Below are 26,823 nucleotides of genomic sequence, written 5' to 3'. Positions count from 1 at the left end.
TCAGGGTAGTGCAACGTACCACCGTTACGAAATAATAATGAACTATATCTCGATGTAAAGCCTGGTTCTTATATCCCGCCGGCTTACCTACGACATAGTCGCCGGTTGCAACTGACAACGTTCGGCGATCTGTTCCAGTGGATTCCCGGCGCTTCTGGTATGTCGGCGGCATATGAGAACCAGGCTTAACGAACATTTTGGCTGTTTTTCCGCAAATTTCGTTATAACGAACCCTCCATATAACGTACCCTCGATATAACGGACCCTTGATGTAACGGACCAATTTTCCAAGTCCCTTGGCACTTTGTTAACTCGAGACTTCACCGTCCTGACAAATCCTTACAGTGTCGGTAGTATGCCGGTTATGTCACGTTTTTCTGTTTTATAAATGAGTATCTCCGAGTGTGTTGCCTGCTTTATAAGCAGAATCATTACTGTAAAAAGGAGGAATCTTTTTACCATGTACGATCTATTTTTTGCAACTTTTCTTTTTTTAATCCGTTCCTTTTCAGTTTGTGATTTGCTAATACAATGCTCTTATGATTTTCAGGTGAATGGCGATGTGCTAAGACAAGGTGAATGTCAAAAGCTGTCATTGAAAATTTTAGAAGTTTGTCAACAGGTATGTCGTGGGGTTATTGTTGGTCTTTTCAGTCCATATGCTGCATATGGCGTGACTGTTACTGGCTTTATCTTGCATGCCTAACCCTTCATTTTACGATGTAGCCCCTTTGAAGAATTCTTCAAACTGGGCATATGCCTCTTTAAAACCTGGTCTCTCTTTTCGCAGAATTGAAGTTTGCTCATGTTGCAATGCCTCTTTATTTGCGCAATAATTGGCAAAAGTGTACAGGTAGTACCTTCCAGTCTTGTGTGTTGCCATCGCAGATCAACCAAGGAGTGACAGAAGATGGTGACAGTGTCTGTTGTCTTTGGCAGGGGCAAAGAACTTGTCATTAGCTAGCCTTGATTTTTAACAGTGTCCTGCAAAATCAAACCATGTGTTGAGGAATATTTTTAGGGTCCCTTACTGCTAATGCTAATGATGATAAAGGGTTCTTTGTGATTTGGTTGGATAGCACCAGTGACTGTCCTTTGGTTCTGTATGCCTGTAAGTTCATATAAGTCTAACAAACTACTCTTATTGAGCGGTTTTTGACCACATGTAATGGCCATTGTTGCTTCTAGATTCTTGATGTTGTTCTAGAAGTACTTTCCAAACTGTCAGTGGAATACAAAGGAGATGTTAAATCAAGAGTTGAAGGCCTGGAACATGTAATGAAGGCTACCCTCGTGGGACAGACACTACCTTTGTTGGCATCAGTTGTGTCCTCTGAGAAGTGTCTAAGACTGCCCATAGCTAAGGGTTTTATGCCAGTAGTCACCAATGTAACAGTGACTGCGACAAGGGTAAGAAACAATTGATCTAGAAGATGAGCTTAAAAGGTTTTATCGTGATTTGTCTAACGATTATAAAATTTATAAATCATTTGTAAGTGGTTTACCTTAATCTTGTTTGATTTCTTATTGCATAGCTCAATATGACAAGTCTTAAAAGGACAAGAAATATTTCTGTTTTGTAATTTCGGCGGGCTGAACTAATAGCAAGGAATAGCTGTCTTAGATCGTTGCCATCACCATCGTTCCTGTTGTCTAAGTTTCCATTGTTCGTATTCGGCAATCTGTTTGCACCAGCAGATGACTGACAGATGCACAACTAGTTTGAACCACAGAGGATTGTCTAAAGAACAGCTAATTGTATATAGAATATGACATTTTGACGGTTTCAATGTTAGTAAATTAAGATGAATGAATGAATGAATGAATGAATGAATGAATGAATGAATGAATGAATGAATGAATGAATGAATGAATGAATGAATGAATGAATGAATGAATGAATGAATGAATGAATGAATGAATGAATGAATGAATGAATGAATGAATGAATGAATGAATGAATGAATGAATGAATGAATGAATGAATGAATGAATGAATGAATGAATGAATGAATGAATGAATGAATGAATGAATGAATGAATGAATGAATGAATGAATGAATGAATGAATGAATGAATGAATGAATGAATGAATGAATGAATGAATGAATGAATGAATGAATGAATGAATGAATGAATGAATGAATGAATGAATGAATGAATGAATGAATGAATGAATGAATGAATGAATGAATGAATGAATGAATGAATGAATGAATGAATGAATGAATGAATGAATGAATGAATGAATGAATGAATGAATGAATGAATGAATGAATGAATGAATGAATGAATGAATGAATGAATGAATGAATGAATGAATGAATGAATGAATGAATGAATGAATGAATGAATGAATGAATGAATGAATGAATGAATGAATGAATGAATGAATGAATGAATGAATGAATGAATGAATGAATGAATGAATGAATGAATGAATGAATGAATGAATGAATGACAACTTTATTTAAGTCTCAGTCTTAATAACTGAGGACAAGTGCTCTACTAATTGGGGGGACTAAACTATAAAGTCAAATGTATTCACCTAAGGTTTAGTACTAAGATGATTTTGTTCCGGCGGAGAAATTTGATGGATACCAAGTTCTTGCTCTAGGGTACTTACTATCCAGTTTTCATACAAACTCGTTAGAAAAACAAAATCGCTATAAAACCGTTCCGGGGTCTCAGACTTGTGTCAGTTCATCATGCTGAAGACTTAACAGATGATCAACCAAGTTGTAGAAAATAAGTAATGAAAATGAAACCCTGTAACCGTTGAGATTGTCAATTGTGCTGCTTTACTATTCGTTCAGGTAGCCTACTTCATATCTGAGTTGAAATCCGCTGGAGATGATTCACTTGGAGATGCCACGCCAGCGCCTTCTCTTTCATCCCCGGCTGTTCCCTCACCATGGTCAAGCCCTCGTAAAGTAGAAAGTCCTCATCCTGTCAGAGACGAATATCAGTGTTGTAAAACAGTGGTGTTACCTGGGGCATCTTGTTTGTTCGTCACGTTCGATCCAAGGTGTGCCACACAATACGAATATGATAAGGTAAGGCAAGTCATATCACTGACGTTTATAGAAGACCTGTTAGTTTGCCTGCATAGAAAGCGCTTCTGCAAAGAGAAAGATAGTTGGTATAACAAAAGCTCTGAGGTTTGAAGGCAAGGAGAGTGATGTAACAGAAGCACAGACTTTGCAACCCCATCCCCAAATTGCATAAAAGTTAGTCTTTGCAGATACAAGAGCAGTTACCTATCACTTACTAGCACAATGTATAATAGGGTTTATACCATGGATTTTTCTATTGCTTTCTAGTTGACCAAACAACTGGGCAAAACTCGCGGTAACAATTAATCGGTGGCCTCGCAGTTAGTGCGCTCGTCTCAGGATCAAGCGGTCCGGGCGCAAGCCCTGGCTGGGGACATTGTGTTGTGTTCTTGTGCGAGACATTTTACTCTCACAGTGCCTCTCTCCAGCCAGGTGTATCTATGGTCACCGGCGATTTACCACCATCCCATCCAGGGGTGGGGGGGGGGGGGGGTGGTAGAAATACTCCTGGTCACGTCGAATAAGCGCCCTCATTTGTCGACGTTACGTTGTCAGACATCGAGGAGGCAGCACTAGAGAGTTCGCTAATTGCCCTTAGTGACAATGTGATTGAAATTGACTAAGTACTACTTCCATATTTCCCTCAAGACCAACTGACTTTTTTTTTTTTTTTAAAGAAACTTTTAATGAACAGTTAAAATTCTGCTTTGGTACATCTTCACGTTTTGTTCTTATTTATTGTCTTGTTGCAAAATAAACTTACTACTTGCTGAAATTGGTGAAAATGTAATAAGCGCCCGCCTCGAATAAGCGCCCACTCTCAAGGTCCAAAAATTTGATAAATGCCCAGGGCGCTTAATCGAGTAAATACGGAACTTATTCAATACCAGCTGTTACGTTTAACCTGTATACCACTGTCATACTTACCCTATGTATTACAAGTGCTGTTGATAACATGTGTGATTTCACACATCTTCAGGTGATTCTGTATGCCGGCAAGACAACCACTGGTCGTAAAGTAGCGGAGTATGGTGGTAACTCGTTCGGTGTGGGTAGTAGAGGAGTGATACGATTAGGTTGGCCCAAGGAACCTGTCAAGGTGGAGGGTGACGCAGTGACCATCTCCTTTCAGTTGAAGAGTACACGAGAACGTAACACTCCTGACAATGCTGTGTGGGGATTTAGCTGCATTATTAGCACCAAGGTACAATAACGAAAAAGTTTCCTTTCTCAAAAATCTTTTTATTAACCTTTTGGTTCCTGAAGAAATTTCTCAAGCAAATGTTTTTGTAATACATTATAAGTACATTGATTTATATACATGACACAGGCTTATGCAACTCTGTGAGCAATTGGGGTTAACACAAATGTAGTTCAAATTGCATCTAATGTTAGTCATAGTTGTTCAAGAGATAATTTTATAAAGAAACTGTTGCTTTGTGTCAATGAACAAGTACAGTACGTGTAGCTGTTACGGGGCGAATTAAAGGGTATTAATAGTTTCCTTACAGCATTCCGTTTTCGTTTTAGGAGCACGATGAAAAATCTTCCAAGCTACCGTTCTTTGACGACTTGTGCCTTGGCCTCTCTGTGCTCACCCACAGCTTGCTGAACGTTAGGTACCAGGGTCCTCCAAGTACTGAGGCAGAAGATGCCTGTCACCATCTGCTCGATTCGAAGCTACTGCAAAGGTACGGTATACATTGAGAGCTCGTCTGAACTTGCACAGGAACTGACGGTGGAAATCATAGCAAAGACCCGTAAGACTAATGGTCTCTGCATGGTTTCGTGAGATGTATTCCTTGTTGATCGAACTATTTCTTCGTGTTGAAGCATCGCAAAAGTTAACGTTTCATATTATCCTATTAAGATCTAGTTTAAACACTTGACGGCTCTTTGGTAGTTGCCACTAGGGCATAGTGACGTACCGTATTGTCCGTATTTCTTAGCTTCTTTTGTGGCAAAAGCCGCGGGCGATATTAATTGTTGGACGCTTAATTCTGTCTGTAAAAGGTATAATCCTTTCGAGAAGAGTTTAAAGCCAAGGGGACTAACTAAGGATTTCCAAAAGCACTTCTATTTTAATAGTCGAATACTGAGTGCTACAAGAAGAGGCGTGACACAAGTCACGCTTTTCTATTTCCGCTTGACTGCCGATAGAGTGACTACTTGCGTCCTGTGATTGAGGTATTTCTTTTTTGTCACGCCAGGTGTGTTTGGCCGACTACTGCCGAGGGAGCGTCGGGAACTTCCGGGATTACCATTACTGTTGAGTCAGAAAAGGGTTCCACTACAAGTCTTGACAGTATCGTGTCCAAACCGAGCTCGAAACTTTCTCCTGAACTTTTAAAACGTCTTAGAGGTGCAGCAGGTAAGGGTTGTTCCTAAGGGAATAAAGCGCACAGTCAGGGCATATTGTTTTGATGTAACACCAATTTTTCAAAACGAATATTTAAAGGAGCATGTAGTAAACATGTAGGAGAATTGATGCTAAGAACTGATACCCTGGCTCACTGTCTTAAGTCTTTTATTTTTTCAGTTTTCTGGAAATATGACCTCCTTCAGCTACGAAATTTAGAATGTGTTCAAGAGGACTTTTTATCCGACTTACAATTCCTCATTGAACATGTTTAACAGTACTCCTTCATCCATCAGATGTATGACCCTGTCGTACCAAGCGCAGTTGTCTTTCAAGAAAATGATTTCAGTAACAAAACTAAGCCTTAATAGTAATGATAGAAACCAAGACGTTAAATTTCATATTTTACCTGATCCACTCAGGCGTACCAGCCCCCACCCTCCGTCCCAGTCTGCGTCAAGCCCTCCAGCCTGACGCCATCGAGGAAGTGGTGCTGCGGTGTGTCATCAACCACCTGAGGCTCACCAAGACTGTGCATGGACTGGAGCTTCTCCAGGCGACGGAGACAGAGGGCGAGGAGTACAGGCACCTGTGTGGCGTGATGAAAGATGTGTTCAGCCGACTGAATGGTCTGATCAGACAGCTTCAGAACATGGCGGAGATGGAACAGAAGTGGGCTCACGAGCTGGATGATGTGCGTGAAGGAATCCTACAGCCGAGTGCTGCCTTCTTCAATGACTTCCACTTACAAGAGGTACACAGTCTCCTCCTTGATTGATTTAACTGTTGCTTTTGTCCGATTTCAGCTACAGTGCGTCTGTCAAAAGGCAAAGAGAAGGCAAAGTATGGTGAAACACATAGTTGTAGTAACCCAGATTAGAACACGGCAGCAACAGCAACGTAGCAATTAGCACAGGGTAGTAGAGTACCTGCCCGTGTAATCTCCCTGCCTCCCTAAAAGAAAAAGATGCTTGTTCACAGGTTATTGTCCGTGCAGGCACGAGAAACATTTAACAATATCTGGGCTTGTTCTTAGGATATGCTGCCATGATATTGTTACAAGCGTTTATCTACTATACCCATGCAAATGTCTTCATAACTGTACTGAGCTTATACCGGCATCTGAAAGGTGGCAGGTTTTACTCAATTGTTATGCTGTGAATACAAGTCTCCTTGTCTTTAGTGAACTCGTTCTATTAGCACTTTGTATGTTAACTTTGGGTTAGATTTTACGAACGACCTCTAGGGAAAGCGCTATGCATTGTATTGTTTTGTCTTTCTTTTACAGGCTAAGAGCAAGGAACTAGAGTTGCTGTGCTCCCTGAAAAATGTTGAGTTCGATCCAATTGAGCAGGAACAGTCTGTGGGCAAACTCATGTGAGTGCACTGAATAGACCCTATTCGTATTCTCGGTATTGGACTGGAACTAGCTTGCAACTGAGGCTAATGCGGGGAGTCTTTTCAAATGCAAATGACATTAATCTCTTTTTAATGATATCCCCCCGCATGAGCCTCCATTTCAAGCTAGTTCCAGTCCAATGCCGAGAATACGAATATGGTCTATTCTAACGGAAGTATTTTATTACAATACCATGACATTATTTGTTTTGGTTTGAAACATTTGTCGACCTTACTTTTCACAGTTACCCTCTCTCTCTCAAGAATGCTAAAGTTTGAAATAAGAATGAAAGCCTAAATATTCACCAACAAACAACTGAGAATTCACCATTCATTAGTTTACTGCTTGAATGCTGGACACAATAAAGCATCGGAAAATCAAGCCTAAATTTTTTCTCACTTCTACATGTTTCTCTGAAATCTCCTCAGACAACGTTTGGAAACTGAAGCGAAGACAGAACGCCAAGACATTGAAAACACATTGGACGTGATGCCAGTGACCAAGAAGTTTCTGTTTTCAGTCATGGAGTGTGCAGAGTTGCTATGTAACGTGACAATCGAGTCCAGTGGAAATAAAGTCGCTCCTGAGAGGAGTATCTCGCACTGCAGCTTTGTACCTGATCATGGACAACAATCACAACAGTGTATGTGTGTTGACCATGCTTGTTCCTTTATGTTTTAATATTATCTTCTTTGGTGTTTTCTCATCTTAGTAAACTATTATTTTCAGGTTTTCTTCAATTTAAGGGTTATTTCGCGTGTTGCCCAAACAACTCAAAATGAGTTCCTTTAACTATATATTAAGGCTATTTAGTTTATCACAAGAAATGACTAATCGTGGCATTCGTTATTTGAAAGTTAACTCGGCCGGAAAGGTAACGAACCCTTTTGCAGCAAGTTTGACCGCGTTGAAGCACACATCACGTCAAAACGTTGTATTTGAAGTAATCTCGCATTCAGATCTCCTTAATGCTTGCATCCTATTGTTAGTGGCTGCTACTCGTTTCAATTACGTTCTTCTGTTTACTGTCCAGTCTTCTTGTCGTTACCTCTTAACAAACTTTCCTTTTCTTTTTACATGTTGACAGCCACCTCCTTGAATCAGCTTCATACTCCTTCCTCGCCGCTCCTCAGTCGCTCACTATCAGCGCCGTCCACTCTGGACCAGTCGACTACAGTTCAAGAAGGCATACATGACGTGCGCAGGTTACAACGCTGGAGAGCGAATGTTCAAAAGAAGCACAGTCGATGTTCTGCTGAAGATCAGACGGACTGTGATGTGAATGTGAGGACTTTTGTTTCAACTGTGGCCGAGATTTTCACTTTTATTGGCAGTGATCCCGATAAAGCTGTAAGTAGGCAGTCAAGGTTGTGCTCTTTGATAGGCTGCATCTTCCTGTTTTGAAACTAAAATTTTGAGAATGGGACAATTAAGTCGAGTGTTGGACTTAGGGTAGACAATTGTTCATCATATATATGCTATTGTCAGCGAACGTTTTGAAGAGAACTAGACTGCTCGCGTGGGTCAAATTTACCTTTCATGTCGTCTTTTTTCATTTGAATTTTATTATGGTTAAATGCCAAAAATAGCAAACTCTCGGAATGTGAAGGTAAGCCCACAGTCGGACAGACAGATTGGCTTAGAGGAAACAGTAGCACGTTCTTGATGTATGAATATTTACTGGGAGCGTGGTTATTTTTTACGGGCTAACAAGTAAAATGAACGACTTTGCTTTTGTGTGTTTTTTCAGGTGGAAGTGGTTGATGACTGACAGTGTATGTCCTATTGTGTCAATGTTTGCGTCATAGCAAGTTTTGAAAATAATGTTATGTTGTTTTTTTGTGTAATGCGTTTTCCCTTCTTTCTCTTTTCTTCTCCAGGTGACTTGTTCCAGTTTCCTCGCTGCCGCTCGTGTCCGGAATGAGCGGGGTCTGGATCGAATTCAAGCTCTTCAGTGTATGATAGAATTAGTAACAGTTTGTTCTCGGATTGGAACTCATGTGCCTCACCTTCTCGCTTCTGTGGCCTCCATTCTCGCGCAAGGACCACGGTTGGTTTCCATTCCTGTTTCCGTCCCTTTAGAATCTTATGTTTCTAAATTGCTGCCAGCGCCAGGCCAGCTATGAAGGTGCTTTGTGTTTCCCTCTCATGTTTCTCACCATTGTTTCCGCCACAGGACTGAAGAGCTTAAGTGCGGAGGCATGGTGCGAGAAGTGCGTGACATGTTCTCGGCTGTAGTGCAAGCGGTGGTCCAACTGGCTTCCTCTGAGCCCACAGTGTACCGTGACAGCGTTGTGGTGCTCTCTGTCTGCCCATTCTCCTGGCACGAGGAGCGCTGTGTTATGAGAAGTAGTCTTGTGTATCTGCTGGATAAACTGTGTTCTCTGAGAAGCGAGAAAAGTGCCACAGCAGTCAATCTATCGGCCATGGCTTGGGCCGGTTTTCAAGTCCTCTTGGATCGAATTGTGCAGTGGGAGAATGATAAAGGTTAGATTTATTGGACTCAATGAACGTAAAACTAAATTTCACCGATTTTACCAAGATTATCTCGTAGTGCTCGGATTTATTTTTGTTTTTTCACACTTGTGAAATGATACGTTACATCTTTCCCACATGTTTGTAAATCCACGCGAAGACACTTCAAGAAATTTGGGTGTAAGGTGAACTGACAGTGTGTGAACTAAGAATGTGAGGGTTTATAGAAGAAAAAAAAAGCCAATTGCAGATAATTATAAGATGGTAAAACAGTAGCAAGAGTCAAAGGTTAGTGCCAGAGGTTAGTGTTCGTGTTAGAGGTTAACTGTTCAATGGTTGTTGCTTGTTTGTTCAGATTACCGCGCTGGTGCAATCGAATGGTCAGGCTTGGCTCATCAGGTGTCAAGTCTTTTATCAAACTACTTGAACTGTGTGTTGGAGGAGAGTCGTAAAGATGGCGTTACTGCCAGAGACGCCCTGCAGTATGTCATGAAACTGTTACACGGCATCAGCAGGTGACTTTGGTTATAGAATTCAAACAGTTTAAGAATTATTGTTGCGACGCTAAATCAGCCCTCGAAGCAAAGTGTGGCAGTACATTCAAGGCGTAAGCGGAATCTTGATTGATTTGTCTTTGGCCTGGCAGCGAAACTGACTTATTCTGAATTTGCGCGCTCTGCTTTCGCGAGATACTTCGTGCGGCATAAACTCGCAGTTTGACACTTTCTTTGTAGCAGAGGACCCATTGGCCTTAAAGACGATTTTCAGTCCGTACTGCGCAGTCTCAGCACCCTAATGATGTCTCACAGTCGATGGAATGCGAATCGATGTTATTCGTTACGAACCACCTACCTCATCTTTGAGGCCTTTCAAATTCTTTTTCCAACACCGTCATTGATTTTTACAACTACGAAGTTGTCTCATCAAGTGATATAAGAAAGAACGAAGCATAAAGCTTCGGCCGCTTCGCATTCATAACGGCGGTTGTTTTCAGTGAAACTTTGAATTTACTTCGTGTAAGTAGTTGCGAAATGTTTACATTTTGTGATGTCTTACATGAAACAAAACAAAAAACGCAAGCAAACTCGCGAAAATGCGCAGTACGGACTGAAAATCATCTTTAGGTGTAGTCATTGACTACATGAACAAGACTACATGAACAAGTGAACTACTTGACTGAGTCAAGTAGTTCACTTGTTTATATGTGTTTCTTTTTTTTCCCTCTCGTTATTAGGAGCAAACTTGGAGAAGGAATTCTCCGTGAGCCGCGCACCATCTCCACCCTTCTGTCTCTACTCCTGGATCGACGTGCCCCTCCTAAACTGATTCTCATCGTCCTCAAACTCTGCCGCTCGGCTTTACCACTGATGAGTGCCAAGAACTGCCAGGAGGTCACCCTACCCCACTCTGCCAGGCATTACTTGGGTGAGAAACATGGGGCTAACCAAGGGAGTAGTTCGGTGGTCCGAGTGGCTAGACTGCTCCTTGCCAAGCTGGGTGGCTTTGTGCTGCCCTCTGTAGACTCGGCAGGTGAAGAGGACCTCGAGGATGACGCTGAAGACTATGATGAGAATGACGTCTTAGAAAAAAGCGGAGCCATGATGTGTTTGTATTTGCATAAACGAGATGACCAGCCGGCGCATGAAGTTGTCCAGAAAGTATTGAGGTACGGTCAGAAATAGTGTGTACAGAGGACTGTTGTTGAAATCGTTTTAGCTTGTGCGCTTTTATCCTACGTCTTACACCCATCGGGCCTGTTTAACTCTTTAATTTTCAAAGCTAATGAAGATCTAAATCTACCTTACAGTATCGATACGTTTTCGAGCAAATAGGTCGTGAGAATTTAGAGAGAAAATCATCATCTGTGGATTATTATATTGATAAACCACTTAATTCTCAGACCTAATGTATAATAAATGTTTGAAAATTATGATCAGGAAGGAAAATTTGCCAAAGCTGTATTGGATACTTGTAATACTATTCAATTCTGAAATTAAATTGTAATTCTGAACCATTTCCTTAATTAAATTCGGGTGAAAAACATTTTTCAAACGTTTCCCACTGTCTAAGGGTCAAACATAGACAGATCAAATACCCGAGTTAAGTCTTCACGAGGATTGTAAAAGCATTTATTTTCCTTTTCCGTAGTACGAACGGTACGTCGTTCATTTTTCGCGTGGGACAAGGCTCCGAGATGGAGCGCGCGATCAAACTCGACCGAGAGCTGACTGAGTACGGGCGAGGTGTTCTTTTCACCGACACATTATCAGCATGTCTTAAAAAGGCGGTCCACTGGGCTCAGACTGGACTGGTGGTCAGTGTGGGACCTGTCGGTTTGCTGGAGGGAGATGGAGAGGGAAGAAAATCAACTGAAGGGTCTGGAGACCCGGAGAGCGTGTGTAAAGCAAGGAACAGCCGTCTGTCCAGGTTTGTGTGGTGTGCTGTATTAGTCGGTGAAAACTAATCCAGCCTGCTTTGCAAACTTAAATGCCGCCCTCGGTCTCCCTCCCCTTCTCGCCCATTTTAGGCTAGTGAAAATCCTGTCTGTTTTTTTAAGCAGCTGGAGTATTGCTGAGCTTTTGGGTTGTTGGTAAGTAAAGTGGCAAACCGTTGTGGTGACCAGCTGACGTGGTATACTGGCGCGACAACTTTTTGAATAGTCTTTCAGATGGCTGGTTGAATAATAAAAAATAAGGGGATCATTGGGTGGGTATGGGTGGGTAAAAGCGGAACTGTATTACGTGCAAGCAAAGTATGGATAGTCAAGTCTAAGGGCTGTTACAACTGCAGATATCTCAAATAAAAGAGTTAAAGAAAACCGCGTATGCTGGAAAACAGAAACACCAGTTTATTTCGAGGAATCTATGGTCCTACAGTGGGTATTTGCTGAAAACTTTAAGGAATTCACGACATGTTGCCTGACCTTGTGGACTAAAACTTAACGAGGGAGTGCTAAGTCTAGAAGAATTGGACAAAATTTCAAAGAAAGCCTACCAATGCTTAAGCAATAGGACGTTTTAAATTCGCGCGTATTTGTGAGAATTATTTTATAAATGCAATAGAGCACTTTTTCCGTGTTTACATAGCCTCAGGAGGAGAGGCTTAGAGGAGGGTTGGGATAATTCGAGACAGTTATGCTTTCAACTTTCGAGATTTCTCCTAACCCCCCGAGTGTTTAGATGAGGCTATTTAAACACGGAAAAAGTGCTCTGTTACGTTTATGAAATAATTCTCACAAATACGCGCGAATCTAAAACGTCACAACTGTGTGTACATACTCTCATCTAAACACACCTATTGACCAATGAGAGCGCGCGTAGTATCTCAGTTATTATAGAAAATACAATGCGATACGATACGATATCAAGTATTGTTGTTCATTGGGTTGTCTTTGCTCAAGGTAAGTCATGAGCTAGTGAAAATCATGCTAATCGTTGGCTTCTTATTCTCCTAGAACTGAAAGCAGCCGTCCTTTCATTAGTGGCCAAGTGGCTCACACCATGGCTTCTGAAGTGATCTCTTTGTTACACGGCCTCCTGGCCTCCTCCGCATCCGAGACCGCTAAGATATGGGCTTCTGCTGTCCGAGATGTACTCTGCGAGGTGCTGGATTATGTGCCTGACCTGATGAGGACCCTGGAAACGGAAGGCAGGGTGTTGTTGGGAGAGGACAAGCAGGCCACTGAGGAACAGGAGCCCGATGAAGATGGTCAGCTTTCTAATGAACACGAGTGGTTTCTCAAGGCTAGGAATGTTATGGCGTCTCTGTGTGCTTTGGGTGGTTTTCGCCAGAGCGTTCATTCTGGATGCACAGTTCAGGTAATGCGCTTGCTTTGTACAAAATTGCCATCAATTCAATGGCAAACTCTAGATACCAACTAACTATATAAAGTAGAAAACAACCCATAGGGGTAATAATAGATTAAGGCAGATTAAGACGGATTGCATAAAGGGAAGATAAATTGCTTTAAGATGCACCACCATTAACATAGCTCTTTTAAAAATATTAGGACCTTATTGTCTGAGTGGAAAAGATGGACAGGAAAATACTAGACCCTACGCCTATGCGTATCATGGCAGCATTTCTGTATAAGTAATTTTGTGGAAAGTCGTAAAAAATGTCTTGGTGAATGTTCTGAACTGTACGCTAGATGAATTATTGACATGTATGGGGCCGTCAACCCGTTAGGTCCGAGATTGAAAATGAAGCTTGCGTGAGAATATACGTTGACTTTCATTAAACTAGATCTTGTTGTAACTTGACAGATTTGTGGAGAAAACATGGTGTATAAAACTGGTGAAGTGGTCAGTGTGTCAGACAGGCAAGGCGTGGCCACAGTGTTATTAGACAATGGAGGAGAGACCTACAGTGACAGGTTACAAGAGATACCATTGGCACGGCTTAAAGTGGCTAACACTCAGGTATAGTGCAAGGTCCAGACGAGAAATAGGAAGGTGCGGTGAGGTAATCGTTAGCAGGCTGGACCCCGAATCGAGTGGTCCGAATTCGCGTCCCAGCCGGGGACATCGTGTTGTGTTCTCGGGCAAGACACGTTACTCTCACAGTGCCCCTCTCCACCCAAGCGTATGTATGGGTACTGGCGAAAGTATTACTGCGGGGGGAGGAAGGGAGGTAATCCTGCGATGGACTAGCATCCCATCCAGGGTCGAGTAAAAATGCCCCTAGTCGCCTTGTGGTAAAGAAACCGGGATAAGTTCCGGCGGTATGTGGGATAATTGGCATGATGTAGACTTTAAATTTACCTTTATCATACGAGAAATGAGCTTTCTGTAACGTTTTATCTGAAAAAAAAATTGAATCCTCTATATTTGCAGGTGGTGTTTCTAAGCGAATTGTCGATGGGAGAACAAGCTGTTGCCTCTTTACTTTCGATTTTAAGTTCCAAAGAAACATTACTTGATCAGCCTTCTGTGGAAGACCAAAGCGAAAACATTATTTCGCCATCACCGGCCGCACGAATACTGGCAGAACTCAAAACTAGGTTAGTATTTAAATGAACCGCGACTTAGGTTTGAGTAAAAAACAGAAGAATACCATCTTTGCAAAGCGTTGAAGGTATATGTCGCGGGTCATGAAAGATGCAGCCAATCGAAGGCTAGAAAGCCTTTGCACATTCAGCAGTAATTCACGCGTTGTATGCCAAAATGTGCGGCGTTCCTGTTGTTTCTTGAGGCGGATTGCATGGTACTGGCAAGACCCTTGTGGATATTGTTGAAACTAAAATCACAGGCGTAATATTTCGCGATATACCTAGCCTGCAGAATCGTGAGGCGGTTTAGCAGGATAGAATTTCCTGCAGATATTCTACGTGGAAATGGAAATGAGGTTTGTCTTGCATGACCTTGCCACCAAACGTGCGCGTGCTGTTTGGTGTCTATAGCTTGTCCGGAAGTTGTGTCTTTGTTAGTAAATGCTGCTTATTCCAACGTTACTGTCTTTCCAGGGCAAGTATGGTGCTATCTTGTCAAGTCCAAGACCCCTCCTTTAGCAATGCCATCTTAACAAACCCATCGCTCGAACTCATCTCCAAACTGGGGGGAGAATGCGACCCAGGCTTAAGACTTCCCGTCATGGAGATGCACTGCCAACAGCTTCGAAAACTCTTCAAGGACTTTGTCAAACCCGCTGAGGAACCCAAGAAGGTAGCCAAGAGCGGTAAAAAGATGGTGCTCGACGGGAGCCGTCCATTCCCTCCCGTACGGGGATGTGTTTTTACTGAGGGGTACACATGCGTTCACTTCATGGCTGACCCTGCGGCAGGCTTTGGACTTCCCAGGGGAACGTTTGTGTATGCTAGCGCCCCATTGCCTCAAAGGGTGAGTTGTAGTAGTGGTGATAACGTTTATATACAGTCTTCTCCCTCTTTTCTGTATTGCCATACATGTGTTGCACTCACACCACGTTTTTGTGGATGGTACAGAAACGTAAATATCTCGTAAATTGTATTTATTATAATTCTGAGCAAACATCTATAGGTAGTGCTTCTTTAAATTCGCCCTTGGTGTTCGGCAAGCTGTAGCAGTCGCACTGCAAACAAGCTACTTCTTTAAATTAAGTTGTTTTTTTTTCCTAGGCACCGTCGTTTTACTGGGAAGTGGAGCTCTGTTCCTTGGGGGACACCGGAGATCAAGATCCGGGCCCTTGTATTTCCGTCGGGTTTGCTCCTTGGACCGATCAGCTCCCTAGCGGTTGGATCAATCCCGTAGGCTCGTGTCTTCTGCACAGGTAATTTCACTTTATGTTTTTTTTATGGCGATGGCGGATAAAGGTGTTGTGTAACACGATGCAATATTTCGCGTTGCGTTGCCTGTACAAACATTCTATTCTGGTAATGTGCCGTGCGGTGAATGAATGAGACACAAGGGAGGAGAACTGGTTGCAATCACTACAGAACTGAAGTAGAACTCAGTTCCCTTTGCGCAACGATTGCAACAACTTGTCTCGTTTTCGAGAATGTTGCTAATCGTCGCATGAAATTTGACTCTGTGAGATAAAGTTTGATTGATTGATTGACTGATTGATTGAAAGCGATGAAACAAGGATCAGTTCGAAGATATCTCGCGGTTTAGTTGCTTGGCTCATGTCAGTTTTTTTTTTTTTGTTAAGTTGGGACCATGCGACCCTGCCTGCAGACGACTACTATTTCCTTCGTTAATTTCACGCTGAAAAGTTACTTTTCGGTGAAAAGCAAACGTAAAAGTAGACGCTTGCACACAGCCAGGACAATGGTCGATTTTTAACAACGTTTTCAACGTTTAGGAGATGACATTACTCTAAGGAAAAACCGGTATTTTGTAGTAACCGAACTTAGATGTCATATTGGCTAATCTATCTTTTATAACAACCCGTTTTGATTTGTAATAGCAATGGCCGTGCCGTGCTGTACAGAGCAGGCGGGCTTCTCCAGTGGAAAACGGTATCGCTTAATATCGTTATGAAGGAGAATGACATTATTGGTTGTGGATACAAGAAAGCTGAGGATCATTCTGATAAAGGGCTGGCTTATTTCACCTACAATGGCCAACGATTAGCGGAGAACCTTGACGGTGTTCAGTCTGGGCTGTGGCCAGTTATTCACATACAGAAAAAGGTAAAAATATTATAACTTTGTTATCATGCGCGCATGAAATTTTGGTGAATTTTCGGTGAAATACTCTTCGAGAAAGACTGTTGCTATCCGATAGATCGAAGGATTGGAAAATTATAGAAAGACGTTATTTTATAAGTCTTAGCCAACCGGTAGAAGCTGCATTCTTATTAGCTATTGTCAGTTCTGTAACCAGCTGATCTGAACTCGAGAAATGTAATGTAGATTTAAAAGCCTTTTCGTTTGTTTGTAACAATATTGTACCCGTCCACTACCTGTGATTTACATGCAGCGTTTTTTAATTGAACAAAGCAATTTTCCGTGGTTGAATTTGGTGACCGAGCGAAGTGCGGTACAGTTACAAATTAGGACGGGGGGGGGGGGGGGGGGTCATGATTCCGGTCTATTTATTTTCTCGCTTCGCATCTTCATATTTTGATGATATTGTGAGAACGTAACTTACTTAAACAAGTTACCAAATTTCCCAATCAGAATTTTCAAGCATTAAGGAATAATAGGCGTTTTTCCACAATCGTTTTTGTGAGGATTGTAATCTTTGATCCGTGGAAATTGGATTAGAGAGAGTAATTTGTAGTGAAACATAGAAATCTTTATCTCGTTTCAAGCCTGTGATCTTTACAATAATACTACAAAATGCTAGCCAAGATGCTAACTGAAGGTATTGCAAGTTCTATTTATTTCTGTGACATTGTGAACGTAACAATTTCTAGTGTAAAATGAATCATACATTTGAACTACGTATGAAAGAATGAAAGAGAAGGAGGAAAATATTATCTTAAACAGTTTTTCTCTTCTTTAGTCTCTGAAATTCTTTCACTGCATATCACATTCAGGAACTATTTACATCCTGCATGTATTTTACCATAAAATACTAAATCTAGAAATAAAGGGGTTGGATGAAGAGTAGTCTGAATTGAGTTATAGCACCATGTGGTGCTACCTCGCTGATTGAACTAACCATGCTGACCGTGCGACCTTTCCAACTGTGACGCAGCCACAGGCATCCTCCTCCTGACGAGTCAGAGGGCATCATCTGCCCAGTGCAACTCGCCAAGCCTGTTTCTAGTGACGCACCCCTCAGTTAGGAGGGTATCCTGCTGGAATAGCAAGCAGTCTCTGTCTCAGACCTTCCCAGGGGCACAGGCAGGAACGCTGAGTTCCTCGGAAGTAGCCCCTTAAGCGAGCATTTCACCCAACCCCATTCTGAGACTCTTCTATTCAAGTATTTATCTGCTTTCGAACTGGTGATCTCACACTTGTGGTATAATTTATCATATTTTTTTACATTCTCTAGCTTACTTTTCGTTCCTTTCTACAGTTTACCTGTACTAATTGTATATGATTATTTTAGGGCTCAAGGTTAAAGGTCATTTGCGTTTGGTTCAAACAATAAAAAAACTAAAACTGCGCATGCGCAGTAAATAGTTTGGTCAACTTATGCTGTAAATAATGGTATTCTACGTTGTTTAAAACGTTTAACTACTTTTTAAGAAAAAAAGAGCCTGGAGCTTATCAGTATCTTTAATTTTCGCCCTCCACTAGGCTGAGTCCAACCTGTTTAAATGACGTCTTTTATTCCACCAGAATGTGCGTGTTCGAGTCAATTTTGGGGCTCGTTCGTTCCTGTACGCAGAGGGTTCTAAACACCGTGTAGCAGCGGACATGTGGAGTGACTCGTTGGAGGATCTCAGGGAGGGATTCAACGTATTGCCCTTCGCTCTGGAGCCCGACAAGGAAGACGCAAAGGATGGAAATACGCTCTCGAAAGTTTCTAAACCATCGCCGCCTAAACCTGCGCCTCTCACCATCCCTAAATACGCTGGAAAAGGTTTGTGGATTGTTGATGCCACTTTTATGCTGTTTCTGCTTTGCGTTTGTTTGGTTGAAAGCGTACGACTAAACAATTAAACTGCCTCATTTGAAGAAAACTATCCTAAATAATCTTCCCTCTTACGAGACCTTGCAGTTTATGTTAGCAAATGAATTTTTGGCTCCAGATTGTTAAGTCTCAGAAACTTTAGCCTTAATTTTTCAAGTTCGTCGTTCTCAGTTTTACCCTATCTTAAAGATACCTGTTCCTTTATGACTCGTTATTGTGGTCGAACTCTGCTAACGGACATCAAACAGCAGTCCCGGCGATATCTCCTCTTTTAAGAACACTATGTTTGTACCCTCTTGTAAGCGAGCAGCGGACACTGACACCTTTTCAGTGTCTGCAGGGCTAAAATGACTTCCCTGAAGAGGACAGTTAAAGAGATCAAGACAAAGTATAACATAAGAAAGTCAAATTGGTTTTTTGACCTAGTCAAAAAGGGAACTTTAACTCCAACTCAACCATAATAAGTAACTATTTTTCGAGTTATCGCTAAATTTCGAGTTAACAAGTGACTTAGGTAACCGTGACATGGCTTCGTCAGGGTTCTCTTTCTGTTTGATACATTTTGAACGTGGTAAAGCGTTTAAAATATATCGCACCTTCAAGCATTGCCCCAAATTCTGCTTCTTTGACAATCACAGAATATGACCCAATGTCCTGTCTTCAGTACAAGCTGACTAGTAGCTACGACAGAATGACGGATGTGGGTCCTGTGGCACCACTGCATGTAAGTGAAGAGGGCACCAGCCAGGGCAGAGAAGCCCCACCGGTGGACCCAGCCCGTCTGTTGGTGAAAGCTTGGGAGGACAAAGTGTTCCCTGTCATCAGAAGACGGTTCCGGTCTAATACTGACCGGCAGTCGGGGCTGGAGCAGATCAAGGGGGCACTGCTGGCAGGTAGGTCCTATTATCGCTCCTTAGTTGTTTTACAGCATGGATTTGGCAAGAATTATCGTATCAAGTCATCTTGACTTTGAAGCAATGGTTGACCTGGTTTTAATAACGTATTTTTTACTTTATTGCGGAAACTTTTCGCTATGAGGCAACGTTTGCGAAGTGCTCGTAACGTGACACCTTTCGTAACGTGTTCATGTCGTGGCAACCTTCGGAAAGCGCCCTTGACTCGGTAACTTTCGGAAAGTGCTCGTGACAGGCCTAAGAAACCTGATATTCTCTATTTTCCAGTTGCCCATATATTCACTCAGTTTGCCCCCCAAATTTTGCATATACTATAGTTGTGAAATGCTCATGGGAATATGCAGACCTCCCAAGAGCATTTCACAACAATAGTTTATGCAAAATTTGCGGGGCAAACAGAGTGAATTACGGGCAATAGCCCTTTTCACGGTTACCTTTGCTCATTTGCATTACAATAAAATCTAGCAGTACGTCAGGCAATTTCGGGCTATTTTGTAGTTTTAGCCCGAAATTGCCTCGCATCCACGTTGGATTACATTGTAATGCAAATGAGAAAAATGAACCGTGAAAAGGGCCATTGGAAAATAGCGAATTGGGCTTTCTGGCGTGCGTTGCAGGTAAACATAATCGCAAACGAAATCAGATCAATATCTCTTTCATTAATGTTTCGGGATTCGTGGAAAATCATCATCTAACTTCACTCGTGAACTCAAATTGCTGATATCGCTTATATTTTCATTTGAAATTCAGCATGGAAATCTCTCATCTGCAATCGAATCTTCAATTCAACGATAAGCATGTAACACCACCAGAAGTTTAACTTGACTCTTTCTTTCTCAGGTATGATTGACATCGCAATCGCCACCGTAGCTGATTTGTACGAAGACAATGGCGGCATCCCGGCAAGCTTACAGTTTCCTAAACTTGATGATGTCAAAGCTGACGTCAACAAAGTGAGCGCGGGAGGCCTGAGACCGGGTCAGGCTGTAATCATCAACAGCTCCACTCTGAACCAGGCTTCCGCTCTTCCCGGCTTTGCAGTACCGGATATGAAGAAAACATTTGGACTCACGGGGGTGGTGAAGAACGTCGACAAGGTTTGTTATTTGTTGAGTCGTCTCAGTTTTGCGCAGCGCGTCAGAAGATTTGTGGCGTCTTTTTTTTTGTTTGTGGGAATACAATACTTGGGAACTTCCGCTCAATTAACGGAGATGCCATGGATGACATATTTTATATCTGACAAAATCAGTAGTATTTTATTCAAGTATTTCGCTTTTCTGTGTCGACATTCAGCACACCTTTTGGTGCAAAATTACCATCAGGCTAAATGCTCCGTCATTTTGATCATTTCAGGCCGCTGTTCTGCAGATGGACGTCAATTTGCAATATTCTTTTCAATCACACGCGTACAACCACAATACATTCGCTTCGTAATTACCCATCTCTTGCTTTAGGGGACACAGAGCTAAAAGATACTAAATGGTTAAGAGAGACGGCTTCTACGTATGAAATAGCACGTTTATTTCTGTCTCTCCCAATCTAAAATGGAAGTTTTGTCAAGTACCTATTTCACAGTGACAATACGGAACGAAGTGCATGTTTTATAAATAATGAAATGGCCATAATGTTCCGTTTTGCACTAAGGTAAGTTCAGTTACTTTACAAAGTTCAAGTTACGTAGTAATGTTAAGGTTACGTAATAAAGCTCCTGGAATTACGTTACGGTTTACAATTCAAATAATTCCAGGCTAATTTTGTGTTGTTAACTGGCATTTGTCCTCGTTCTTGAAGTATCTGTCAAACAGCACCTCGTAGAAATCAAGAGGTTTGAAAATGTCCAGATAGAGCGACTGCTTTTCTTCAAAGGTCAGTTTAGCCATGGCTTCCCTTACATCGTTAGAAACAAGCTTGGCCAGTTGCTTGTCCAGAGTAGTTTCTCGTTCGTGAGATTCCTGACCGTCTTTGTACGTTGTCTTTCCATTTTCCATCTCTGAAGGGGTAGAAACCGTTTTTCCCGTCGCGTTTATTTTACCTTTTGCTCGCTTGATATCACTGTTTCTGTGGGTCTTGTTTGAATGCTGAGTGGAAAGTGAGGCCATGTTTTTTTTAGCATTACTGCAAATGAGGGGTCCAATCAGGAGACAGAAACACAGGCGGGATATTGTAAACCATATATGGTATGGCACTGAGAACAAACGTGTGGCGCCTTCCATTCAACCAAAATTCTGGAACTTTTGAAACGGGGACAAATGGTACAGAAATTTCCTTGGAAAGTTTCCAGGAAACCGGAAAATTATTGAATTTCCGAAATGCGAACCATTCTACCAACAATTCCAACTTCCGGGAGGAAAACCGAATGGAACGGGAATTTGGGCCGCTTTCTATTCGACCACAAATTCTGGTGCACATTTCCGGAAGTTCCCAGTTACGAATAGAACAACATTTTCGGAATTTCCAGAAAAGAGAACAGCCTTGCGAAGTATAACGAAAATTTTGGAAATTTCTCATTCACAATTACCGTTCCATTTGACTTTCACCCAGAATTTCCAGAATTTTAGGTTGAATTTTCGGTTGAATGGTTCGCTTTGCAGAAATTCGACAATTTCCAGATTTTCTGGAAACTTTCCAAGGAAATTTCCGTACCATTTGTCCCCATTTCTAAATTTTCGGAATCTTTGGTTGAATGGAAAGCGCCCTCGACGTGAGAAAATTTTTAAAATTTGAGTAATTGTTCTCTTTTCTGAAATTCCCCAAAATGCCGTTCCATTCATCATAGAAATTTCCTGAAATTCTAAAGGAATTTTTGGTCGAATGGAAAGCACCCGAGATGTTTTATTTCCATATAGGGTATGACGCAAGAGACAAACGAGAATTGGAAAAACAATAAAACTCAAGTGAGTTGAAATAATATCATGATTGAGATAATTCGTTTGGAAATCCGGAGGTCTGTTATAATGGGCAAAATGTACCAGGGGGTAGCCTTGTGTGCAAAGGCAAACTGAAAACACAAAACAGAGATCTGCACTCGCTTTGATTTTACTGAATTGAAGTAATTGGCAAGGCAGGTGGACAAACAGAAAATTGAAAAACAAGCCTTAAAATGGACTGTCGGCTTGATTTTACTGTAAGAAGTAATTAGGTGAGGCAGATGAAACAATAGAAAATTGATAAACAGGATTAAAATAAACTGTCGGCTTGATTTTACCGTAAGAAGCTATTAGGTGAGGCAGTCGAACCAATGGAAAGTTGGAAAACAAGAACTAAAATGAATTGTCGGCTTGTTTTTTTCTGTAAGAAGCAATTGGGCGGGGCAGTCGGCGGTCGAACCAATGGAGAGTTGAAAAACAAGAATTAAAATGAATTGCTGGCTTGTTTTTTCTGTAAGAAGCAATTGGGCGAAGCGGTTAAACCAATGGAAAGTTGAAAAACAAGAATTAAAATGAATTGTCGGCTTGATCGTACTGTAAGAAGCAATTACGCGAGGCAGTTAAACCAATGGAAAGTTGAAAAACAAGAATTAAAATGGACTGTTGTCTCGATTTTACTGTAATTAAGTAATTAGGCAAAGCGAAAAAGCATTAAATTAAAGCGTTAGCTTGATTTTACTGTAATTGGACAAGGGAGATGAAAACAGAAAATTGAAAGACATACATTGAATAAAGTGTTGGCTTGATTTCACTATCATGGAGTAAGAAGTTGAAAAAAACAAACATTGACCAGTAAAACACTTTGTAATTTATAAACTAGAAGTTGATAAGGGAGAGGGGTTTGAAGCTGGCTTTTCGAGCCTTAACCCCTTGGTCAGAGCAAAACAAGCATTTACGTAAACTGTCTGTTTGATTATACACTCATGACTTTAATTAGGGTATACATTTGACTAGCTTTACGAAAACCGTAGTCTGTCCACAGACATTTATTTTTCTTCGGGTCAATACTTTGCACCAAGTGACCCATATGCACGTTGATTTCACAACTCCTAATGGTCTTCAAGCGTTGAAAAAAAGTACTGAAGAGCGCAAATAGGAAGATAAGGCGCACATTCTATTCTATTGTTTCGTCTACTTTGAGCGAGCGAGGCTTTTGTTATCACTGTGTTCATAAATCCAGACGTATATATAACCGATGAACAAGCGTCGACAAACGAGGGAACTTAGTTCCTATTGAGATGCCACCATGGTAGAGCTGAGTCACTCTCGTTGAATTTCGTATTATTGCAGTCTTTGTACGTGTTTGGTCAGCAGATAGTGCGAAAACTAAAATAGAAACACTTTTCTGAAAATAGGTGTGGTTGGATTTAATTCTTAGAGAAAAGGAATGGAATTTTAGGGAGCGACCTGCATCATTTACAGGATTATTTTATAATTGGCCAAACGGGACAATTGATGAAGAACAAAAACAATGCAGACTAGCAAGAACGAATGAAAATAGAGGTTTTTAAGAGGTGCAAGTCAACCCATTTGTCACTTCGCTATCTTATACTGGAATTTTTTTCTGTTCGTGCAGCCTAAAGGTTTGGCAGAAGTTGAAACATACAACCGAGAAGAAGGCACGCTCATGAGATTTTGGTATCCAATCAGTGCACTAGAGCGTCCGACCGTTGGCCTGGCGCGCTCGTCATCACTGGCTCTATGTAGCGAGGACCGCACGCGCGCGGATATTTACTGTGAGCTGCTCAGAAACGAGGCTGGCCTGACCCGGATGTACTGTAGAGAGGCGCAATCCAGGTTGCTTGCAAAGAAGGCGAAGAGTGACAAACAACTAACAGGTTAGAATTAAAATGCCACGTTGTATAAAAACTTTCAACTGGGCGTGTATTTTAGCCTCAAGCTATGATTACCGTTACTTTATTTCATGAACGCTTGATGAGCTAGAGTAGTGTGTCCTCTTGGATCAATTCTCTCTCCTTTTCCAATTCTGTTTACGTAATGGTTTAACAGAGGAAAAAAAAAACTTGGAGTTTCCATTGTGTTATAGGAACACGAATGGAAGTTTGGAGAGCGAGAAATGCTGTGGGAATACGAGTCGCTAGCGAGTGTTTCCGCAGCTTTTTCGAGTTTTCCCAAACTTCCACGAGTGTTTCTGTAACTCGATAGAAACAAGGAGGTAATGCTTTGTGTTTGTTTTACAAAATGCTGCGACAAAAAAGAAAACCTCTCGTTTTTTTCGACTTCCCTTCGCTTGGGCCATTACTTTGTTTACATTTCGTGCTTGTTCTGTGCTTTCTTACAGGCTGTTTCCTAAACATTGTATAAATGGTTACCATTTCTTTCGTTGATATCTTATAATCTCATTTCACTTCATTTCATTTCGCTTTTGTGGAACATCATCTGCTGTGACAAAGCTATAGCAGAATTTAACAGACAAACTGTACTTTGTTTTTCTACACTGGGGAGGGGGACTTCAGCTTTGACTCAAAGAAAACAGGCACGATTTACGTGATACAACGTTACTGATGTGGTATTGATTCTCTTCAATAATGTCAACTTGCAGATATTCTGTCCCTCCTACAAACCCTTGCCACTCAACTGTTGGCTGATCCTCAGTCTGACGGCACCATCATCATGACGTCACCCCACTCAGCCCCAGATCCCCGTCACTGCCTCGCGGCCAACACTTTGCAGCCTAGTGCGATATTCTTCAGTGAGCCCGCGCGCTTGATCTCTGAGGTTCGTAAGCTCCTGTCCCTGGCAGTCGAACAGGACGAGGAAGAAGTGCTGAGGGTGGTGAATACAGTGTGTGAAGGGTTGAAAGACGCTCCCCTGGGGGCCTGCCACCGAGAAGTGCCGATTAGCGCGGGAAAACAGGACGAGGAGGTGTTAATCCCTGGCGCCGCTGTCACAGTGGTGTCGTGTAGGGAAGATCCCGGATGTCTTAGTACTGGGTACGTAGGTAGTCACGTGAAGTTAACGCATTTAGAGTGCAGTTGAAATCGAGTTGTGAAAAGTAGGAGCGCAAAGTAAATTGTCAACCAAAGTTTAAATGGTATGTTCAGCGACTCAATTACGTCAGGTTTCGATTCAAAAAGCATCCCAAGACCTGTGTTATTGCTGGGGTCGTTTCTCGCTCAACAACGTTTAAGACAATTACATTAGCGGCGGTGTAAGTTAGACGAATTAGACTAGTTCTAGTTTTAATCGTTAAGGGATGAGCATGGTTTCGTTTGACCTGTCCTTGGTTGTTGTAAAACAGCTAAAACGGCGAAGATCTCCTTTTGAAATCTGTCAATCCTAGTTCATAATTATGCGCATCATTGATAACTTTGTAGGCATTATCACACATTCCGCCTTCCACAGGTTTAATCAGTTGACTGTAGCTCCCAGTGGCTTCCTGGGGCGTAGGTGGTATATAGAGCGTTTGCTGGGTATCACAAATAACATGTCACGACCATTGTTAAAATTACGTTGAAGTATCAATTTCCTTGAATTTTAAGTAGATAGATAGATATACAATTATTTGAACACGGTGATGGCATGAAAGCTGAAAGCTCATAAGATCTCTGTCTACAAAATCAAAAACTAAATTTATCTGAATTACATCAAATAATTAAACTTTAACTGTAACGTCTGACACGAAAAATAATGTCTTCTTTTCAGAGGCGTGGCCAATCCTCGATCTCCTTGCGTGTCGATTTCGTGTTACCATGGGAACCAGAAGCTAAACAAGAATGGGCAAGTAGCTCGTTACAAAGTAGTTCAGTATCCAAACGCTGCTGATCTTAACACTTCCGGTTCAGCCAGTTTCAACCTGTATCCAGATATGATACTTCCATGCAACCGACTCCATTTACACTTCTTGACCTCGGCCACAGAAGGCCTAATGGTCCACTTGAACGCATTTCCGGCAGAATTCTTCCTTTCGCTCGTCTTCATTGAAGTGTTCGTTTCGTTCTACTTGGAAAACACCGCAGAGTTTTCAAGAAATACAGAGACCAGCGTGGTTGAAAACTCGGGAGATGTCGCCGATAGGAGAAAAGCTTCCATTCAGAAGACAGTCGCGTTTAACTTGACAGATCTCCTCAGCTCGTTTCTGTTGAAATCCAACTTGCCTGCAGTCATCAAGGAGATTGTCTGCCATCTCTTAGCTCAGCTGCTCCGAGCATGTCATCATGTAAAGTCACAGGCAAACCAACCTCATTCTCCCGAACACTTGTTCACGTTAGACTTGGTTCTATCACGATTGGCTCCCCTGCGAACTGAGCTACAGAAGCTGTTAGAAAAAGAACTTTCGGCCACAAACACCGCTGCCCTGGATTTTATTCTTAACTGCAATTTTGAACACAGCGAGTTTTCATCTTACTTGCAGGCTCTTCTTGGGCTTGTTTCAGCAGCCAATGAAGTGTCTTCCAGTCGAGGCAAGTCAGGCAGAGGATTGTCGCTTAAGGAAGTGCGCGAGGCTTTACAGGCAAGTGTACTATATAGCTGATGACAACGTGGTTTTTAGCACTCAACTGGTTTGAGTGAAAAACATTTAGTGAACCTTTTCCCGACTAACAGCCTGTAAGAAACTGTTTTGCGATGGCGAGTGCGGAAAGGTGCATGAGGTGTTTTTCTCGTTAAAACTTTTAAGACCGATCACAAAGGTAATGATCCTCAATAAAACTAAACTTTCTTCC

The 26,823-nt window shown here is 41.8% G+C and overlaps 1 protein-coding gene across 1 annotated transcript in view; it reads left to right on the top strand.

The window, feature by feature from the left end:
• Window positions 1-26,823, top strand: part of LOC145463844 (putative E3 ubiquitin-protein ligase HECTD4) — a 54,440-nt gene that overhangs the window by 17,414 nt on the left and 10,203 nt on the right. Inside the window, exons 11-37 of the mRNA XM_081447636.1 lie at window positions 551-622; window positions 1,189-1,410; window positions 2,817-3,056; window positions 4,036-4,260; window positions 4,587-4,747; window positions 5,267-5,427; window positions 5,838-6,169; window positions 6,704-6,792; window positions 7,243-7,457; window positions 7,902-8,164; window positions 8,695-8,864; window positions 8,991-9,301; window positions 9,645-9,804; window positions 10,524-10,955; window positions 11,438-11,716; window positions 12,744-13,107; window positions 13,555-13,710; window positions 14,125-14,291; window positions 14,754-15,126; window positions 15,384-15,535; window positions 16,175-16,400; window positions 18,003-18,246; window positions 18,936-19,190; window positions 20,052-20,308; window positions 23,715-23,976; window positions 24,702-25,092; window positions 25,805-26,612. Coding sequence (XP_081303762.1) covers window positions 551-622; window positions 1,189-1,410; window positions 2,817-3,056; window positions 4,036-4,260; window positions 4,587-4,747; window positions 5,267-5,427; window positions 5,838-6,169; window positions 6,704-6,792; window positions 7,243-7,457; window positions 7,902-8,164; window positions 8,695-8,864; window positions 8,991-9,301; window positions 9,645-9,804; window positions 10,524-10,955; window positions 11,438-11,716; window positions 12,744-13,107; window positions 13,555-13,710; window positions 14,125-14,291; window positions 14,754-15,126; window positions 15,384-15,535; window positions 16,175-16,400; window positions 18,003-18,246; window positions 18,936-19,190; window positions 20,052-20,308; window positions 23,715-23,976; window positions 24,702-25,092; window positions 25,805-26,612 — 6,987 coding nt within the window. The remainder of the gene's footprint in view (window positions 1-550; window positions 623-1,188; window positions 1,411-2,816; window positions 3,057-4,035; window positions 4,261-4,586; window positions 4,748-5,266; window positions 5,428-5,837; window positions 6,170-6,703; window positions 6,793-7,242; window positions 7,458-7,901; window positions 8,165-8,694; window positions 8,865-8,990; window positions 9,302-9,644; window positions 9,805-10,523; window positions 10,956-11,437; window positions 11,717-12,743; window positions 13,108-13,554; window positions 13,711-14,124; window positions 14,292-14,753; window positions 15,127-15,383; window positions 15,536-16,174; window positions 16,401-18,002; window positions 18,247-18,935; window positions 19,191-20,051; window positions 20,309-23,714; window positions 23,977-24,701; window positions 25,093-25,804; window positions 26,613-26,823) is intronic.

The sequence above is a fragment of the Orbicella franksi genome, chromosome 12 (assembly GCF_964199315.1).
Source record: "Orbicella franksi chromosome 12, jaOrbFran1.1, whole genome shotgun sequence".
NCBI lineage: Eukaryota > Metazoa > Cnidaria > Anthozoa > Scleractinia > Merulinidae > Orbicella > Orbicella franksi.
The sequence above is the reverse complement of the archived record's forward strand: the minus strand, read 5'-3'. Positions and strand labels throughout refer to the sequence as shown.